The 21,591-nt window shown below is 36.3% G+C and overlaps 1 protein-coding gene across 1 annotated transcript; it reads left to right on the top strand.

Annotated features, from left to right (window-relative positions):
* Nucleotides 1–58: 58 nt before the first annotated feature.
* On the top strand, nucleotides 59–19,624 carry LOC138123318 (homeobox protein Hox-A4-like). The gene is made up of 3 exons (XM_069037958.1): nucleotides 59–1,315; nucleotides 18,905–19,068; nucleotides 19,290–19,624. The coding sequence occupies exons 1-3, from the start codon at nucleotides 850–852 to the stop codon at nucleotides 19,524–19,526; spliced, it is 867 nt and encodes a 288-aa protein (XP_068894059.1). The 5' UTR covers nucleotides 59–849; the 3' UTR covers nucleotides 19,527–19,624.
* The last annotated feature ends 1,967 nt before the right edge of the window (nucleotides 19,625–21,591 follow it).

The following is a 21,591-nucleotide window of genomic DNA, read 5'->3' as shown; positions in this document are numbered from 1 at the left end:
GATTGCGTATTTTTTTTTTTTTTTATGATCGACCTGGTATATTTGAGGGAGCCTTGGTTCGCCGAGAAGATTAGAAGCAGTTCGACTATTTCTGTTCCATCGCCGTTATCAAATTCCCAAAGTTAATTAAAGTTGTGAATTGAGCGGGGGGGCCTAAGAGATTTTCGCTTCGGTCTGGCCCACATTAGTCAAATAATCGTTCGTATCAGTGCAGTTATTTATCAAATAAACCCATCGGCCGGTTTATCCGCATCACGTTGCACAGCGTAAGAGCGGTCCCTCCACGTCGGTGCAAAAGTAATTTGGCCGTCCCCTCCCGGCCCCCGTAATAACTCATCAGTTTTATCGACAGAGAAGATAACTTTCCAACACATTCGGCCTTACAACGGGGGCCGAAAAAACAAGCTACAATTAACCCAAATCGAAACAACTTGCAAAAACCACAAAAATAAATTACCTCTCGCCGAAATATATCCCGTTTCGGGTGCGCTCCGGGCGGCGGCGGCGGAATCGCGTCCGAAGCACCGGCGGCGTTGAGTCGAAAATCGCCCGAAACGGCGACGGTGGTTGCCACGCAACTTCGGGGGGTAAAAGGCGGGGCCCGAAAGTTCGCCGCCAATGGGGGCCCGCCGTTCCCGCGCACTGCTCGAGTGTGTGTAATGTATCGTCTAATGTCGCTGTAATGCATGATATTATTAGGATAATACATTTCAAATCGGTTAGTCTATGTACAGCTCGGCCGCTGCTAAGTTGGCGCTGGAGCGACTCGCCACCCCCACGGCCAGCCACCCCCACGATGCACCACTAGCGACCAGTGCGTGACCAGAGTGCTGTTGTGACTTTTCGAAAATGGCCCAGTTCGCGGACGACGCGCACCTGGTGCACCATCAGGACCCTTATCAGTCGAAGCCGCTCAACATGGACACCAAGATCCAGGAGAACAAGGGTTCCTTCTGTATAGACGCTCTTCTTTCCCGCACCGACGACCGTCCGACCTCGCCCGACACCTCGCGAAGCATATCGCCCTCGTCGACGAGGAGCCGGAGTCCCCCCATATCACCGGGAAGCGAGGAAGTGCCCCAGACCGCCTTCGTACCCAGGCCGGGACTTCTCAACCACATCTACCCCAACGGCGCCAACTTCTACGGCTACCAGGCGCAACCCCAGGCGTCGGCCTTCCACAGTCTGGACGGTGCGATGATACAGAAGGTCCAGTTGCCCGTCAACCACCACAACCACAACCAGCTGCACCAGATGCAACTGGAGTGGCTGGCGAGGACGGGCATGTTCTACCCCAGGCTGCCGGATCTGACAGGTGAGTCAAATCCACCAGATAGGTATGAGTCAAAGACGCCGAGCAAAATTTGACCAACGTATAGATTGGCAAGCGGCGCTCGCAACACAGGATTTGACAGTTCTTATCTAAAAAATAATTCCTACACTCTTGCACTATTGTTTCGCAAATGGTGTAGTTGAGTAATAACAAGATTAAACAAATATTACAAATGGTTGTAGATCCATCCGATCAATCATGGAATCTGTGTTGTCAGATTGCATCAAAATTACTTAGTAGATAGTTCTTGTCCTAATTTTCCCATTTCATTCACTAATTCGTTATAAACATATTTGACCCTAATTTTGTTAATTTAATTTAATCTAATTTAATCAAATATAATCTTTTCGAGTTGTCTCGAAATTGTACACCTCTCGTTACACAACTATATTTGTATTTCGTCCAATATCTTAACAGTGACGAATCACGGTAATAACAAACGTAATCAATAAGTGTTTTGAAGTATTTGCTAAATGATGATTGATTACCTACTTATTTTTGGGGACTGTCACCCCAGAAAATGGAATATTAAGGTACCTCGTGATAAAATTATTTTTATGAGAAATTTGCATTTAAAAAATATTTCCATCTCTTCGTTGCCCCCGTTTACCAGTCAATTTAGTTCAATCGCCACAAGAAATATAAAACTTAGCCTTCATAAACCATTCGAAGCAGAGAACAGCGGGGTTAATGGGCTTACATAATCTTATCGACAAATTTTGCGTTTTTATTCTATGTATTTATAAATAAATAATTAAATTTGATTATTTATAGTACCAATTGCTTTTGTACAATAACAAAACATTAATAGAAAGATGATTTCTTAAAAATAAAAAACAATAACTTGCAAGGGTAATATTTATACAAAGTGTCTATAAAAGAATGTAGGTATATGAAGATTCCTGTGGAATTATGTACTTTGATTTTTGCAGCTCAGTGGCATATTGTGGTACCAAATAGAAAAACAGTAAGTCCATTAATGACCGGTTCTTGATAAACAAATATAGAAAAACTGAAGAAAGTCACAAGCAAAACAATTAAGACGTCGAACCCACAACCGACGATAAGATTTAATAATTTGACATTTGACTGTTGACATCTGATTTGACGGTTTCAACATAGTTCGACACAGTAAAATTAGAGAGCCTTACAATTCCATAGGACTCTTGATATACCTACATTCTTTTATAGACACTTTGTACTTAGATATAGTGCAGTCAATATTTTGTAAATTGTTTCAGATAAACCAAATTTTTTAAACTTTTTATGGGTGCCAAATCTTGAAAACACGTATTCTGTAGTAATCGTTATTATTGTTATTATAAAAAAAGAGGGGGCACGGCATTGAGGCCGGATTTGTTTATCGTTGCGGTTATTTCAGTTGATTAATGATAAAGTAAAAGAAAATACACTTAAAATGATATTTTATCATCTAATGTGTTTTACGAAGAAATCTGACAGCGAGCACTTCTTTGTAGTGTCACGCAAAGATCAAGTACAGATCCATTGTTCTTCTTCGTGTAATAAATGATATTGTGGCACTTTTTTACACGCAAAATCGTAGTGAAAGTAGTACTTTTTTGCATCTCCTTGGAGATGATTGTCAAAGCATACCTATTTTTTTTTTGTAATTTTTCATAAATCCTTTTAGTGTGTACAACACACTATTCAAGTCTCTTTTTTTCACTTCTTTGCTTGCTTATTTGCAAATTCATGAAAAAAAGTATGACTTTCATAACTAGTTGTACAAATAACTATTTATTTACCTAAACCATCCATATGCAATTGATTTTTATATTATCACTGCAAGTGATTATTATTATCAATAATCAAACATTTTTTATTAATTAATATTTATTATTATCATTATTACTAAGATGCATTCACGTTGTTTTGGCACAATGGGAGGTCATGGAAATTTTACATTTAATTTGGTAGTAAAGATGTTTGTGAATTGTGTTATGATTTTCTAAGTTTGAGGTTATAATTAGCGTCTCATGTCTAGTGCATTGTTGTCAGTTTTACTAGTTTGCAATAGAAGAATGGTCAGACATCGTGCAAATTTAGCAACATGTAATTTTAATAGGTACCTAATACTTAGTTAAAAAAACGGAAAAAAACGAAAAAAGGAAATATTTTCTGTGGAATATTAAAAAATAAAAACAAAATCTGTTTTGATTATTTGTGTTGTCATTTCTACAGGATTCTCTTATCTTTTTCTCGGCCTCGTTTTAATTTAGTTTACACTTTTGATAAAAGTAATTAATTAATAAATGATCGATTACCTGTCATTATCAATTGTTTGACTGTAAATAAAAAATTAATCGAGCGATAATCTCAAGTAACCAATCAATTATTTTCTATTTTGATTGGTGATTATGCCAGATTTTTCAAAATCATTTCTGATAACCTATCAAAAAATTTAATTTCCTTTGAGCCGCTTAAATACCAATAAAAATTGACAAGCAATTTTTGAAACAAATTAATTTAGTACTTCGACTCTCGAACGTTTCTCAAAAAAGATTCAAAATTCGTTTGTCTTCTTTTTTATCAGCTTAGGCATTACCGACAAACAGTACCACTAGAGCTGACGGCTTGGGTGAAATAATAGATTTTTTCGAACTCACTAACTTCAAAATGGCATTTCGCAAACACAACAGTTAACCGCGAACGTAGATTTCGCGCACTAGTGCTTCAAAATGATCAAAAAAGCATTGGCCTTTTTGAGCATTCTGAAAATAATTTGACTTCATAATAATAAAATCTGGTTTACAAAACGCCATTTCTCCAATTTGGATTTTGAAAATTTCATGGCCAAGCGCCATCTATTCACTAAATTGGAAACTATTGGACATAATTTTAAAATGCTAATGTTTGTTTCAAAAAATATTGTACAAACCTCGCGAAGACGTATTCGGCACATTCGCGCAAATGAAGCACTCGCTCCTTCGTCGCTCGTGTCTCAAGTAATGCCCTCATGTGCGAGAAATGTCTTCTCGCACTCGGTTCGTAAATAACTATTCCAAAATGAAAGATATGTATTTTCCAACAGGAAAATCAGTAAAAACATGCGTTTGCTTTCGGATTAGGCGTCTTTTGGGGAAGTGTTTTTGTGTCTCGTTGTTGGGGAGGGTGGTGAGAGACGGTAAAATTTCGAAACCGGGAAGTTAAACCAAACACGGGTTTAGCGCCTTTGCACTCGTCGGCGAATCAACAAAACGAAGAAAATAGATAATTCATCATCCCCCGATCCTTAATCGGCTAATATGCGTTCGGCGCCTGAAAAACAAATTTAATCCATCCGAGGTTTCAGAACCCACCGGAGTAAATTAAAGCTCTCCGGAAATCGCCCTCGCGGTGCATCACCGCCACCCGCTAAATCGGCGCACACCCCCCGGAAAACCAGCACCGGCAATCGAGTGTTTTTCGTCGCCCACTCGATTCCTTTCCTTGATTGACAGGATTATCAAATTCCAACACTCCGATAAACGATAATAGATTTTTGATTGATTAATAGTTAATTCGGACGAGATTTGTTTGTCTTTATATAGATTTATCTTTGGTTTTCGAAATGACGAAATAAGCCGTGGCGCCGATATCGATCTCGCCGTGGCTAATTAACGATCTTTAATTCAAATCGCGTCGTGCGCTGAAAACAAAGCACAAATTTTCGTCCGGTAATCAAGTTAGCTCCGAACTAAAGGAATAAAGACGCAGCGGAACAAAACATTGACAACACATTGTGAACAGATCCCCGGAAAGGGATCTCCCAAATCAAGTTAGCTAATTGCAGGGGCTGAACGAACCGGAGCGGCGCTAAAACTCGACAGAAAGAGACGGCGGTACCGGAAGACGTCCCCTAATACAGTGGAAATCATCGCGCAAAATGGACGGACGACCCGGAGCGGCTCCTCCGGATCCGGATCGGCGGCCGGAGTCGGCTCGTTTCTTGGAGGGATCGATGGCGATGTCGATGGCGCCTTTTTCCCTCGGAGAGTTATGCGGTGGGTGGAGAGTTGCGAGCGAGAGGAGGATCCCGGAGTTTTCCGGTTAGTTTAGCAGCGTAACAGAGACGCCCGGACCTAATGTAGTGCTGATCATGTTAGAATGTGTTTACAAGCCCAATTTACAATCGTCGTCCTCGCCTTGCGACGGCTCGTCAGCGGGTTTGTTTGTCTTGCCAATAAGGTGACGCACACTTCGATGGCGGCCTGGGGGAGGAGGCTGCAAGGTCACTTCCTGCGAGACCTTAAGGCACCGAATGCACGGAATCTTGTTAAGGCCAGATAAGGCGGCGGTTCAAGGTTATCGCGGGGACTCAAATTTCATCTTCGATTTGGATTTTCTTCAGATGTTTTTTTTTATAAACTTGTGTATTTTTGAAGTGAAAACTTCTTTAGGCGCACCACATACATTTTATTCCCGGGCAGTGAATTTGTTTCATGCGACACGCTAAAATCGTTCGCAACACGCTAAGATCGTTCGCAACACGCAATCAATAATGGGCCTCATACAAGTTTTCACTTCTGTCGTGCGGTCTTAAGCACACATTCTTTTTTTTATTACTCGAAATATTTTTGAGTGCGTCCCAAAGAATTATGACGTCAAAAATAATTCCAAAACAAAACAATACCGAGCGAGACAATATTAATAAATAAAGGAGAGCAATTCAGAGAAACATGTGTTTCGACAGATTAGTCTAAAGTGGTCGTTTCCTTTTGGAAACTCCTGCAACATCTAGAGATAACTCCAATAGGTTGTTTACAAAATAGTCGTGTCAAATCTCGCTTGTGCGCCTGATCGAGTGACCTTCAGCTCGCTTTCGTTCGCCACCTGCGGTACACCGCGTCAACACAACACGCCGCCTCCCGATCCTTCCGAATCGTCCTTTATTTTGCAAATGTCGCAGCAGCTAATGTGGAAACATTTAATACGCGATAACCGTTTATCTTAATTGATTCGTGGATCGCTATCTCGGCAAAAAACACGACAGATTATCCCCGATCCTGGTTCCGTCAATAATAAAATACTTCTTTTTGTTTAACGACCCTGCCGCAATTTTACGATTGCGGCATATTCCTTTCGATTTAAGTGTCTTGTGAACGAGCCTCGTGATGGCGGCAAGGGCTGATCCGGAGCCGGAACGAGCGTCGCGTTCATTGTTAGCTGTAATTTGATTACACTTCATCAAGAGTGCGCTGTTTTCAGCAATGCCGCTTAGATGAGCTGCAATTTGCATTTAATTATCACATATAATGCGCATTAAACGGCCCGTGTGCTAGCAGTTCGCGTAACCGTGAAATCGGACCTCGACGAGGATTTGAATTTCTAATTTCCGTCGTTATACCGCCATACAGATTTTGGGGACGGCGGCTTTCATGGATACGGCCAACGGCGGGGCGGGGGCGGGCGAAACGCGAACAAAGATTTTTACCAATTTGATACTTGGTTAAACCGCACAAGTTTGCCTTCCATTCTTTGCAGGATACCGTCCGGTATGCAGTGCAACAAACAGTACTTATGAGACCGTTCACCTGTGTTAAGATCAGCAGTCAAACAACTTATATTCATTCCATCCTGGTTATTCATTTGATTTTAAACGTTTTTAATTGGGAAAATAAAACTTTTATTTTTTCGAGATAAAGCTGTTTTTTCAAGAAATGTCTTTTCATTTATATTTTAATATTTTACATAATCATCCTCACCATATTTCAAAATGAATGTCAACCATTTATATTTTTTATTTGAAGAAAACATGATGAAAAGTTTGAACTTTCAGACCCATATATCTTTGTAAAGACCCCCCTTATGTTTTTTATTTTATTTTTTCGAGATTCCTGAGATTTTTCCCTACAAGACCCCCGACTTGGAATAAGTTAATTTTGCGACACCCTGTATATATCAGAAATATTTATCCACTAATAAATCAAGATTATTAGAGTATTAAGGGATGTTAGAAAATCTGTATGTATAAAATAATGTCTTTAACAATTAACAAAATTGCATAAAAGAAAAATTACAATGCGTCGTCTGTTTTTTTTTAAATAATTGTAGTCAAGAATAGTCTATTTCTTCTAAATTAAAAATTGAAAAGTTACTAAAATTTAACACATAATTATTTACCTTAAGACATTGTGTGAAACATAATGTACCTACATTACTGTACAATGTCCAGTCTATCATACAGGGTGCTATTGAAATGTGCGGAAAAATTTTAACCACGAGCTACTGGCTTCATGGAGAACTCGGAAAAAATATTTAAAAAATTCTATGTCAAAAAATAAAATGACATTTAATTTTAATTTTTGAGCTACGATTTTTTTTAATTGCTTTTAGTCTTCTACGTTGTCCCACAACCTCGTAGGTAAAATTTTGGGCACATTTAAAAATACACCTTGTACATACATCATATTTTATAAAATGTACGCCAATGCGAAGTAACCTCTAGGAAATATGCTTTAAAACAAGGAAACCGCATTGGTGTGGTATGTTTAGTGCTAAAATGTCCCAAACTAATAAAATTATAGTTTTGAAACAGATTTTTTAATGAAAACAACAAGTTGGGAAATTATCTTTAACGATTTTTTTAAATGTACGTACATAATTCTTTTTTTCAAGTTTTTTGCCCAAACCCACTAAAAATTAAAAATCCACCAGAATTTAACACCCAGACTGTTGAAACAACATACTTTTCACTAGTTTGGTGTTTGGTGTAACAAACTGTACCTCAAAGTTCCTATCTTACTAAAAATGCTCCATTATGTGCAAACACATAATGAGAACACCTGTATATTCACTCAAAATAAGAACTTTGATCTCAAAATTTGATTACACAGTATTCTTTGAAATAAAGAAACAAAGTTTAATTAATTTTTGTTTACCAGTCCCAGAACATTTGAAGTTTGAAGTGTTCTTATTTAATTAAGAATCGTGATTTCGGTGATTTTAATCGTAAATCTTTCATTGGGATCTGCTGTATTAGGTGTCCGGGTTATGGTGGAAACAAGTGTACCCTTGTTAAATAATTAAAAGGCAATCTTAACGAGGCCGAACTGGTGTTTACAAAATACGCAAACACGTTAACGTTAAATACTTATTTCAAAATATCGCATGCGGAACCAGCGCTGAAGATAGTGAACATCGACAAACAAACTGTTCAAAGATAAATATGGATAAAAATTTGGATTCCCGGAATTTCCATAAGTGCTCCTTGTTAAACCGTGTACTATTTTTAAATGACCCAATAATATGTTTTTGAGTGGTTTTCAACACAACGATTAAACTTACAATCTGCTAATATTTTCGATAACGTTCAAATCAAATCTGAAAGTGAAAAGCGCTTCCGCCCGGATTCCCGGAGAAACTGTGACGCTTCTCCAAAAATATAGATTTAGGGTCCAACCTGACAACACCGCCTGCTGCGAATTTGTAATAATTGAAACAACCGTAATGAAAACCGTAGAAAATTAAACTGTTTAGAACAGTGTAAAGTTTGAATTTCCCGCCGTTTGACACGAATGACATTTGTTTATGTTTAATCGGGACATAATTGCACATGTTTGTTTTCTGCAAAGGGTGCCTTTAGATATTTGCTTCGAAAATAGGAATCGTTAAGTTATTCTATTTTTAATGTAAAACATTGCAAAGAAAGAAAATAAGGAAAGATTTTTTTGGCTCTAAATTTTAGGTTAGCTGTCAACATGCTCCAATTAATCTACGCTCTAAAAAAGCACAACAATTGACGGTTTCCAACGCCTCCCCAGCGCAGGATTTCAGATTGCGCAATGAATGTTTTAAACGATTGACCCTGCGTATGAAAAAAATCTTCAGAGTTAGTTGCAGAGGAAATATTTAATAAGTTGGGCAAAGAAAAGTGCTTCGACAACTTCTAAACGTATTATCTCACCCTATGATAAGAAATGCACTCAAAAAATAATAAAATTAATGAATCTCGTCTGCGGTCTGCCCACGTCCAATAAATATTATTTACTAATAAGAGTGACGTTATTGCAAGTTCAAAGGGCCAGCCCTGGGCAAGCGGTTCGTCGCGCCGCAATAAAGCCCAAAGGGCCATAAAACCGTGTCAATTATCGACAGGTGAGGAGAAGAGAGCCGATAAAAAATTAATTAAAAATAATCTGACGTGTCACTGGTGCGCACGAGCATTTTATTTATTGCATTAATAACGCAAATATTCGTTCACAAACGAAAAGCGCCAAATTATGGCAACTATAATGGTCGTAATTTTATATTAAATTTTGAATCATATCACCATATGTCTTGGATTGAGATAATAATTCAGAAATAGTGTGTCATTATCTTCAAACGAGCTTTAGTTATCGACATAATTGAATATGGGGCTTAATAAATGGGTTTAATTATGATAAGTTCACAATAAAATTGGATTAATTGTTGATAAGGCCAATCAATGGTTATATTTTTATTAATTTTGATTTCATGCAAAAATCATTATTTGCCGTCCATAAATATTTGCTTGTCGATTGCGTTTCAATTTCCGTTCGATTGAAAAATTCCTTCCAGGTTATAAAGTGCCAAACGGCGATCGAACACTCAAAACACCGACTCCATAAAAGGCCTGAATCAATTAATCATAATAGAATTACCGCCGCCGTCAAATAACGTATTGAAAATTCACACACCCCGTAACATTTCCTCTGATAATAAATAAATTGGTACAAGTTGAAAATAAACAGAGCGATGATGGGGTGGAAGGGCGACAGATGGCCACCTGCTAATATAACTTGTATAAATACAGGGTGATTCTAAATAGGACCCAATATCAACAATCCATTGAATTATAATAGGCCGACCGTGAAATATATGACACCTAATGGGATCAATTGAGAGCACGATGAGGGGCTTTCGTCCATTATCATTAAACAACTTTGTTTACAGTTATCCAACGCTTTGCATCACGAAATTACGTCTGACGCTGTAATTATTATCATTGTTAACTGTCAGACGGGGGCCGTCCAAAGCTCCGGTAAATCCGGACGTAACCTGGTTTTGCCAAATTTCGGAATTGATCCGGCGATTTAATACATCGTTGATTAAACCCATCCCAAAATATGTATATAATTATGACAAAGGAAAGATTGACAAATTTCACATCTAAGAAAGGGGAAAGACTAAATAAAAAGAGAAAGGAATAACACAAGAATGTCCGCAACGCTAAAATAAAAAAGAAGATAGCAGGAGGAATAAGCTTCAATAAAGCGATGAAGAGATATCTGAAAAATATGGGATATAAGAATTCTGAAGAAAATTATCTTGAAAAGTAGGCAAAGAATGAGAAGAGGAAGTGTAAAAAGTGTTGAATGAGAAATGTGCAACAAGGCAAGGAAGAAAAAAAGAATAAAAACAAGATTTCAATAATGAGTAGGTACATGATATTTCAAGAGTACCTGCAGTAGTCATAAGTAGAAAGCTAAGAAAAAAAAAATCGGAAAATAGAAAATGCAAATAACTGTGCATATTACTATATTTAACAAAAGAATTAGAACGAGAACATAATGCAAAAACGACAAAAAAAGTACTACTTTATTACAAGAATGGTAAAGTAATGAATTAATGTGAAAAAAAGAGTGGAAAATTAAAAAAAAATGCATAAAAGCTTGATAAAATGGATAAGGAAGAGATGTGAGAAAAGAGGAAAAGAAAAAGTTAAAAGGGAATTTTCGTTGTGCTGTACAGGGTATATAAAAAATAAACAAAATAAAAGTGTAGTATAAAGAGGAAGAATAGTAAATAAAAATTGAAATAAGGAAATGAGTAGAAATACAGAATTAAAAAGGTTGAAGTAAAGTAAAAAATTAAAAGAGACTGCAAGAATATTTTAGAGAATGTTCGTAGACAGAGAAAGCAAGAACAATAGGGAAAACGAAGTAAAATGATAAGTAAATAGAAAAAAAAATATATGAAAATATTTAATGGTAACCAAATGAATCAGTATTTAGTACAAAATTATGAAAGAAAAATTTGAAGCTAAAAGGAATATGTTTAGGACTGTAACCCTTTTGTATGCTGTGTTTTTTCTGGGTTGTTGCGATCGAATTGGACGCTTTGAGATGGACGTCTTTATTCGAGAAAAAATAACTGTCACTTTTGTTGAGTACTTTATTCGTCTCTGGTTTCTAGTTATTCTCTGCCTACTATTTACAAAATTTTACCTACTATACTACCTACTTCTAGAAAACTGAGGGTGGGGGTGTAAGCACCCGTCCAGACCTTCGTGGGTACAGTTGGACGTAACAGAAATGCAACAGAATAAAATAAATAATAATGAATAAAATTAATAAAAGTGATTAGGAGAAAATACAACTTATTTTATTGGAAGTATTGAAATCAGACAGAATTGTAGAGTACTTAGCAAAATAGAAAAAACAAAGTGGCGAAATATGAAAAAACAAAAATCAACAATAAATTAAAAGGCACTACAAAAGCATTAAAAGAATAGAAAACAGGTAGAATACAAGGTTCGTAAAGAAGCATAGACTCTTTTGTATATACCGGGTGGGGCATCGTATACGTGCACGCGAGAAATCGCGACTTCTAATTAAATAAAATTGTCGAAATTTTTCAGACTTACCTGGCTATTGGTAAGGTACATTTCATAATTTTTTGATAATTTTTCACTTACAAACAAAGCCAAAAAAAATTAAAATGTAAATTCCAACCAAAAAGTCAAATTTTGATTTTTATACTAACCTACCCAGATTCACTTCCTATAATTATTTACGAAATCTACGGAAAAAAATACCAATTAGATTTTGAATTAAACGCAGTTTTACATTTCAACTTTCAAAATCATTTTTATTTATGACCTGCTACTTGTGCTGTCGTAAATTTAGGTGACAATGGAAACTGTCAATTTTATGGCAAAAAGGTTTAAAACGGTCGGCTATACCTTTGTTGGGAAATTATACCATTGTGCCGTAAATCACCCGTTTGGTTTACGTTTAAATAAAAAAGCGAATTATTTAGCTAACCAAGTCAAAATATGTAATTGTGCCACCAGGGTTTGAAGGGGTAGCAGATACAGATTCATTTAGTGTAAAAACTTTATAGGTAAATTAATAGTTAATTTCAGAATAACTAATAAAACTGTTACGGCCTTATTTATTAACAAAAATTTTTTAAAAAATTCTCAAATATACCTTATCAATAATTAGTCAGGTATATAAAATTTTCCCAATTTTATTTAATTAGAAGTCACGATTTCTCGCGTGCGCGTATACGATGCCCCACCCGGTACATACCTACAGAGTGTATCTAAAATACGTGTATTAATTTTAACCAGTGGAAGAACTCACCAATTATTGAAACTTTAACATTTTTCAAAATTGCAAATATTTTCCAAGTTTTTTTGGCCCCTCAATTTTTACCAAACGAGTCGTTTTGTGTGATTAACTAGTTTTTATTTTTTTGTAACAATGAGAATTTTAATTTTAATTATGTATTTATTTTTTCTATAACAATGTAAGTTTTTTGACAATGCTTCGTTTCCATCACAACAGAAAATTTTCGCCCTTACTCAGAGGCGGTTATATCTACATTTTGATGATTAATTTCTTCCACATTTTAAACCAATTTGTAAAGGTTTTTCGTAAAAAATACAAATAGAAAAAACGTTTCATTTAACAAGCTCTGCTACCTGTTAAAATTAACACACGCATTTTAGATACACCCTGTATAAGTTAATAGTGCTGCTAAAAAATAAAATAAATGATATTATAAATAAATAACTACGAGATATGAATGTACAACAATTAAAAGATGAAGGAGCATTAAAAAATAAACTGTAAAAAATAGTAACAAATTTTAGTCTTTCATAAAGATATTCCGCGATATACCAGGTGAGTCAAGTTTTACCGCCCGCACGATTAATCCTATTAAAAAATTAGTAAAAATTACGAAACTTTAGGGTTACATTCCCTTAATATAAGGTTTCAAATGTGTGCAATTAATTTTTCCTTATCACTTCATTCAGAGCCATAAAATTAAAAAATTGATTTTGAACAAAAAAAATGTTTTCCGTATACGCTCATAATTCAGAATTAATTCAAACGTTTATGAAATTCGCATCAAAAGAAAATTATTATTTTTTAAATTATTCCAATTTTAAAATTAAAACAGCGAAAAATGATCAAGATTTTCAACTGCAGTGTCATAAATAAATACCTCATTGTTCGTAAACAGCCAATAAACATCTGTTGACAACTTTTATAGTAATTCTTAAGTTCATAAAGGAACCATAAACAATCCACGTCAACCCTTTTGTGAAAATGACCGCCCAATTCAAGCTAAATTTCATAGCTAAATTTTGCACTTTAATATCAAATTCCAGTTTAAAAATCGGTGATGTTTTCAAGATTTCAATGACACCAAATTTTTCCTAAATGTTTGAAAGGACTCTCAGTGAAAAATTATGTAAATTATTGTAGCGGTCATTGAATTACGAAATTAAGAAATATTTACCTGTTTCATTAAAAGAAAAATAATTTTTACAAAATATTCTACAGCAATACACAATTATTCCTGAATTTTTTGAGAATTTTAAATCGATTAGAAGGGGGTGTTTTCGATCGGGCTGTAAAACTTGACGCACCCGGTGCAAAATATTTAGAAAATTTGAGAAGATCATAAATGAGGAAATAGAGAAGAAAAATATTACTTGATGAATAATAGAGCAAAAAATAAAAAATTGGAAAAAAGGGAATAATAAATAAACAAGAATGAAGAAGAAAGAGGAACAATCGTAAGTGGAATCAAGACAAAAATGTTTGAATGAGAACTTGTGCAACATAAAAAGCAAGACACAAACAACGATAAATGAGAGATAAAAATTTTAAAAGTAAAGTAAATAAAGTACGATTTTAATTTTGTTATTTTATCATTCATTTTTTTACGTTTTGTTTTTTGAAAGAAAAATCAGTTATCTTCGTTTAAGGATTTTCCTTGCCTCACTTCTTAATCTTTTAAATTCAGTCATATCGCTTTCATTTAGGAATTTTTGTCTTTATTTCGTTTCATTTTTATTTCTTTTATTTAAAAATTGTTACTTCCAAAATTGCGAAAAATGTTTTAAATTTATTTGAATGTTATTTCCAGCTCCTTAATCCGTCAATATTTATTTTCATTTTATTATGAATCACCGTAATTCATTATTTCTATCATTCTTAACCTTTCTTTACCATTTCAAAAAAACTTAAATCTATAATACAACATTTTTGTATGAGCAATCAATTACCTCGTGGGTCTTGCCTTCAATTAGGGAAAAAAATCTCATTAATCCAGTTTTATCGCTTTCCTTTAGGAATGTTGGTTTTTATTTCGGTTTCTTATTTCACTTTCAATCCAGATCCAAAATTCAGAAAACTGCTACTCGAAGGCCATTTCACCTCCCCAATCCGCCAATTTTTGCATTATTTCTGCTTGATTTAATTTCGAATCTTGCCTTTACCACTTCGAAAAAAACACTTTTCCAAAACAAAAATACCGCAACTTTCGTCTCGCGTGGATGTACATTTATAATTCGCCGATTTGGCTCGTCCCCCCTCGAAAAAGCGTCTCAAATCCGGCTTCGCCCCCGAATCGAAAGTGCCCTTTTTGCGGCTTTAGCAAATTGGCTCCGTCCGTCCCTCCTAATCTGGCAAAAAGCATCCGAATTAGTTATATCAAAAATCAGCAAACCGTTAAAATGGGGGGATGCTAATTTCCAAAACAAACACGGTGGCCCTGCCCATAAAACTCGACCATCAGAGAGCCGGTGACATATCGTCGAAGCAAATAACACATGTGGCGTTACGTACGGTATAAATTAAGCGGAGAAAATCCCAGTTAACCACATGGGTTGAGGCGGTGGAGGCGGCCGCCAACCCCCTTCAATTTGCCGTGTTGACGGCAAGTGCTCTCCGATAAATTACTTTAATTGCCGTCATTAACTTTGCTAATGTGTTCCACCTAAACATTGGGGCCGTTTGCGCCCCGATCCTTTCCAATCGGGACGGTTTTTTGCGGATTTGTTTCGCAAAACGTCAGATTTACTGCGTCAAAAAACCACCCCGACAAATCGATCCCCATTTAAATATCTGCAATCACTGCAATCAATTTAAAAAAAAAATTAAGCGAAACACAAATAACCACACATATTTTTCTTCACCCCGCGTCCCTAACACATTTTTTTTTTGTATAGTAAATTTAGAGGGGGAGTTAATTAGGGCCGCAAACATTTTTATCAGTTAAAAATATAATTCGATATAATTCCCACCAGAGCTCAGAGGCGGCTGTCAAAATAAATACAATAATTTGAAAATATCCGACTTTATTAGCCACTCTTATCACCATTGAGTTTAATTAACACCTTATCTACAGAGTGCAACATTTTCATACAAACAAGTCACGAATGTGTCAAAAAGTAAAATTTTGATTAACTCATTGGGGCAGTTCTTGAGGCAATTATTTTTGGGAATACGTACTACAAAAGTTAGCTCTGGTTACCATAGCATATACCAACCACAAGTACCGAAACTTTAGTTCCACCAATTATTGCTAAAATCTACACATTTTGGGAACTGCTGTCGGTTAGGTTAGGAACATAGTAAGAAGCACAAATACTGTACAGAGTGATCAAAAAGAAAACAAATCAAGAGTGCTACCCCATCGTTTGTTTTATCGAAACGTCTGTCTTAGGTTGATCGTACACATATGTATACTTGCTATACACAGTTGTTTTATTGGTTGCCTACCTCTCGAAAAATCTACTATTAATTAATTCATTATTGATAAATCATTAATGCTTTATCTTCAATAGTAAAACTCATTTGACCACTTATTTTTTAATAATCGTTGCTGTAGTTTTTTATCAAACGTCGTAAAATATTTTAGATGTGTAAATCATGTCGTCCGACTCAAAATACAATTTCTATATTTTTATGAAAGCTCATCAGATAAAGCTTTCACAGGATGTTCCATTCCAAAATAAGTCTCTACATTTGAAAGTGATTGTGATAATCTTCTATATTTTGTTGATCTAGAGGTGTCAAATCAGGTAATCTTATTGGTCAATTAATTCTCTCGTTATTCTCAATCTATTAGAACAACTGCCCTATGCAGAAGCCGTTTTGTACAATTTTCCAATTTGAAGAAACCTCGATATTGTGAATTAACTCCATACATCCTCGAGAGGAGTCAGGTTTGGCGATCTTGCTGGTCAATCCATTTTTGTCTATCTGTTCCATTTAGATAATCTTACAATTGTGAAGTTTCATACTTATTTAATCTTTTATATTTAGAGTTGTTCCTGATATTGATCTGAGAGAGACTTTAAATAAATGTGTATTTTAAATCTGCTCGATAAACCGTCAAGAGGAGCTAGATCAGGTGATTTTATTGATAATCAACTGGCTCATCTATGTCAATCTTGTACATCTGTTCTATCCTCTATGCAGAACATCTCGATTTTTTTTTCATTTAACCTTTTGCCCTTAGATACTATTGTTTCATTTCATTTTCGAAAGTATTAGATCAGGCAATCTTGCTGGCCACTTGATTAATTCGTTCTTTCTCGCGATGTGCGTTCGAGCTCCATCCTGCTGAAACCAGTACGAGATGTTAAAATTTCAATGTTTCCATTTCAGAAAAGCCACTCCAATGGGTTGCAGCGTCATTTGTGACTAATTAATTTGTCATCGTGGGTTTTCGAGCTCGTGCCTGAGCTTGAAAGCTCCCCTCTCGGTTGAATTCGGCCTTTTATAAATCAGTAGGAGATACCTGACTAAACTAATTTGCATTTTTTGCTCGAGTACACGTCTGAAATCGTCTCGCAAGTCCGATTGAGCGCTCTAATGCCGGCAATTTATAAGCATTGAGCGCTCGCATATCGCCATATATCAGGAAGCAATCGGCCGAATCGCAGGAGGGCTTTAAAACATTCTGATGATCGTTTCGGTCTGATTTACAGCTGAAATTCCACGTTCCGGAGCCATTATCCATGGTATTATCCTTAACTTGTTTTATGTTTGTTGCAAGAAAACGTTTTCGGGAATTATTGCCCCGGTGAAATATCGCATCGCTCGGCCGCAATTAGTGCCGAATGGAGAAAATTCGCCGAATTCTGCACCGGCCCTGTTTATTTAATTATTCATAGTGCTGGGCCTCCTCTAATTTGTCAGCATATTGCGTATAAAACCTGTGGCCAGAAGGGCCGTATGTTTGCAGTGTATTTATCACTGGGACCCCTGATTGTGCCATTGTCATGATAATTTAATATCGTAATACATTTAACGACACCCTAATTTCACCCTACGAGAGCCCGTTAAGACTATGGGGTTCGAGGTGATGGTGGTGCTGATTTTATGGCCGATTGCACCGGCTTAACGGACTGTTGTTTTATTTAATAAAATAAAAAGCGCCCAGGGAATTATTTGACAAGTAACGAAGGCTCCCTCGTCGACCATACGTAACGACCGTCACAAAGCCAAATCACAAATCACTCACCTTTTTTACTTTCGCTCACTCTATCTCCTCCACTCCCTGAAACAAAATTTCTGTGGTGAAAAACTGGTCGACAGTACACTCTTAGTTCGTTTGCAATTATTATCGAAACAGCCATCAAGTCTTTGAAACGCGGCCAAAGAACTGAACGACTTTCAGCCATTAAACTTTATAGCAGATTAAGCAATGACAGTGGCGGACTTGAAGAAGGTCGAAGCTCTAATAACACTTCACTGTCAATTTCATTATTTCAGGGTGAGAGTAATGAGTATACACTGCTAAAAGCGCCATCGCCATCGCATTTCCACAAATCAGTCATTTTCATAATTTAATATTCTGATAAAATTCCTGACCAACTGTCACGGTACAGTGATTGCACGCTTATTGTAAAATGTGCCTGAGTAAATATAGATAATCGAAATATGTTCCAGTTTTTCGAAACATTTTTATCGCACAGGTTTTGTGAGACTCAGGTCTGGATTTCTTGCCGCCTAGTTTCTTATTTACCAGCTGCGGAAGCAAGAAAAAAATTCTTACTACTTCTCAAAGAGTATGGGAATAATTAGCAATGTAAGACACTAAAAAAAAAGTAAAGAAAAGTATCGGGTGTTCAATTAAATTTCCTGCCAAATCTGGCGTTGAAGAGTCGATTGTGAACGCACCACTCCTCAGTCGAGGTTAGTTTAAAGAGCTGATCCGTGATCCGTAATCCGTGGTGCGTTCACAATCGACTCTTCAACGCCAACTTTGACGGGAAATTTAAATGAACACCCGATACCTAAATTGAATTATTTTGAAAAATCAAAAATTGCATTTTCATAATTTGTACACCAAAACTAAAAACTTTATATATTCTTTCGGTTTCTGTGAGGCTCAGATCGGGACTTCCCGCTGGCTAATTTCCCACTAATCGTTGAAAAGCCTACAAAAACGTTGCCAATTTTTCTGAGTGACTGTTATAAAACCTGGGGAGAGTCCCATGAGCAAAATTGTCGTGACGTGCCCCGTCGATAGTTGGTGGGATTATCTCAAGAGTAACTTGTGTGTTTGTTAAAGGTTGCGGCCCCGGCCACGCTCTCCTGGGCAAGACGAGGCGCCCCCGCACAGCGTTCACCTCCCAGCAATTACTAGAATTAGAAAAGCAATTTAGACAGAACAAATACCTCTCCCGACCGAAGCGATTCGAGGTGGCGACGAGCTTAATGCTGACGGAGACCCAAGTGAGTATCAAAAAGCGCGGAAAGCCCGATCGAGGAAATCAACGTTTCTATAAACTAAAGCCGTAGACGTGATAAATTCCCATCACATTTCCTGCAGTTAGTCATCACAATCCTAAAATATGACTTCTGTCTGTTTGTTTGGAGTTGTGCTTAGCCCGGCCGTAACTCTCGCCGGAAGAAAACAGTTTTGATTTTGTCTTACAGCTGCTGGTTTGTCGTAGGTGAAAATCTGGTTCCAGAACAGGCGGATGAAGTGGAAGCGGAGCAAGAAGGCGCAGCAGGAGGCGAAAGGGGCGCCCAAGGATAACGAACCGGTGTCGAATAAGCAGGCGGTGAGCTCGTCGCAGTGCAAGCCGACCTCCTCCGTCCCCCAGGAAGGACTCGAAGGACAAATCGACAACGAGCCCAGTCGGAAGATCCAAGATGGTGAATCTCTGTACAGACCTTACGTTGTGTAAAGTGATAACGCGGGTATCGGACGCGAGTAGGTGCATTATGATTTTGTATTTGTAAATATTTATTGAATAAAGTGTACTGTGAAGTATGATCTCGTTGATTGGATAAGTTTTTCTGTGACGCTACCTCATCGAAAGTTGTACATATTTTAAAGTTCCTGTAACAAAATAAATCATAACACTAATTTTACAACGAGTTTTTATTCACCCCGGATTACCCTACAAAAGTTGTAAACACGGTTGACCTCACCTGATCTCGGATTTGCGGCCTGATCCTCTTCCGCTTTCGATATCGGCGGAGGTAATTCGATGACCAATACAGAAGTTATCTAATCGCGGTTCAATAGAAACTTTATTCATTACGGTTGTTGTATCAACACCGGTATCGGCATGAAAATTTGCCTGAAATGTACATTAACTCATTGACGATATTTTATCGTGAGATAAGTCGAATCGAATGTTTGTTTTTTTAAGAAAGAAAAAATAACAATGCAAACTGTATTAGTCATGAGGGCATTCACGAATACAAAGTGACGGAAAATATCGCCCTTGGTGGTGTTTGCCAAACATTTTAGAATTGGCACATCGGTGCAATGCTATGTTTGTCGATAAATAATGTTCAGTGTGAAAGTTCTAAATGTTTATCTACAGCTGTACCGTGCTGAAAAAAATGGGAACGAGTCATAACGGGGGGCGGTTTGAGCAAATAAGGAAATGCGGATTTACAGGTGGTCCCGTGAAATAAAAAAAAAATTTTGTTTGATACCTAGGTGAGTTTTAAAAATAAAAAACTTGGAAACAAATTAAGAGAAGTTATAATTTTGGTTTATTAAGAGGAGGTTTTAAATGAGTGTCCAGAACAACAGTTTTTGCTAATGTAGAAGAGTCAAAAAGTTAAGTTAAAAATATGTTAAGTATTTCAACAATTTGGAAATACACGAAGTACGAGCATTATGCCATCAGGTAGGTACTCTGGGTAGCAATGATTATTATAATAGGATTCAGTCAAATATTTAATGGAGAAACTTTATTTTTACTATTTCGTTTAGAAATGTATGAAAAGTAGGTACCAGTGGATGTGTTTTGTGACAATGATGGTACCCTCTACAATCTACAAGACATGGAAGTGAATTGTTCTGAAGCTTTCAATATAAGAAGGTGCAGTGAAAGTGGAAAGAGGAAGAACGAATAATGTGCGAGATAGACGATACAGGGTATTTCACGAGTGATAATGAGCCCGACGGAATTGACAATGCAACCCACAATACATTTCCAAAGCTAACGTGGCTATTTTAAATATTGTATTATTTTAAAATGAAATTATGAATCCATGATGGTTTTGCTTTCAATAATTATATTTGTCACAACTGACGAAAAAGTCAAAATACGACAATTAAAATGTATTCGAACGATGACAAAACAGAGATGATCCTGATTTATGGCGCTTCGGCAGTTGCGCGTTTATGCAGACAAAAAATATTTTCCCAAAATCTCTTCGTTTTTTCACAATTTCATTTAACCAAGGCAATGACGTTTATGTCAAAATTTATGAAACTTCACAGCTAACTATGTTTCATGTTTTTATAAATCAAAAAACAAATATCCAAGTTAACTTTGGAAATATGTACATATATTGTGGATTACATTTTTAATTCCGTCATTATCACTCGTGAAATACCCTGTATGTATTATATCGTGCGTTCAAATAAATTCGCAATTAGGGTAGGTATGCTGTGATTTTATTATGAAGTTGGCAACACACAATTTTTACAAAATAGGACAGCAGTGTCATTTGACAGCACCGTACACGTGTTTATTCTGATCGTGAGATAAAACTATTGACAACTGTCAGTGCTAAAAAGTCTACCAACCTTTAACAGACAAAATATATAAATCACAGCCTACTCTAATTTCGAATTTACTTGAAGGCCCGGTATATGTATAAGTATAAAAAATAGTAGGTACAAAAGAATAAGGACAGCAAATAAAATAAAATAAGAAAAGAGCAAAAAAGACAAAAAAAAAGAAAATGTAAAAAAATATTTAAAGAAAGATTTTAAAAAATCTA

This window comes from Tenebrio molitor, chromosome 2 (genome assembly GCF_963966145.1).
Source record: "Tenebrio molitor chromosome 2, icTenMoli1.1, whole genome shotgun sequence".
In the NCBI taxonomy this organism is placed as follows: domain Eukaryota; kingdom Metazoa; phylum Arthropoda; class Insecta; order Coleoptera; family Tenebrionidae; genus Tenebrio; species Tenebrio molitor.
The sequence above is the reverse complement of the archived record's forward strand: the minus strand, read 5'-3'. Positions and strand labels throughout refer to the sequence as shown.

What these genes read in the sequence shown, in the direction of transcription:
- LOC138123318 (XM_069037958.1), top strand. Translation starts at nt 850, where the DNA reads ATGGCCCAGTTCGCGGACGACGCGCACCTGGTGCACCATCAGGACCCT. An exon ending in CAGGCTGCCGGATCTGACAG is followed by an intron (nt 1,316 to 18,904) that starts GTGAGTCAAATC and finishes TGTTTGTTAAAG; the next exon opens with GTTGCGGCCCCGGCCACGCT. An exon ending in TAATGCTGACGGAGACCCAA is followed by an intron (nt 19,069 to 19,289) that starts GTGAGTATCAAA and finishes GGTTTGTCGTAG; the next exon opens with GTGAAAATCTGGTTCCAGAA.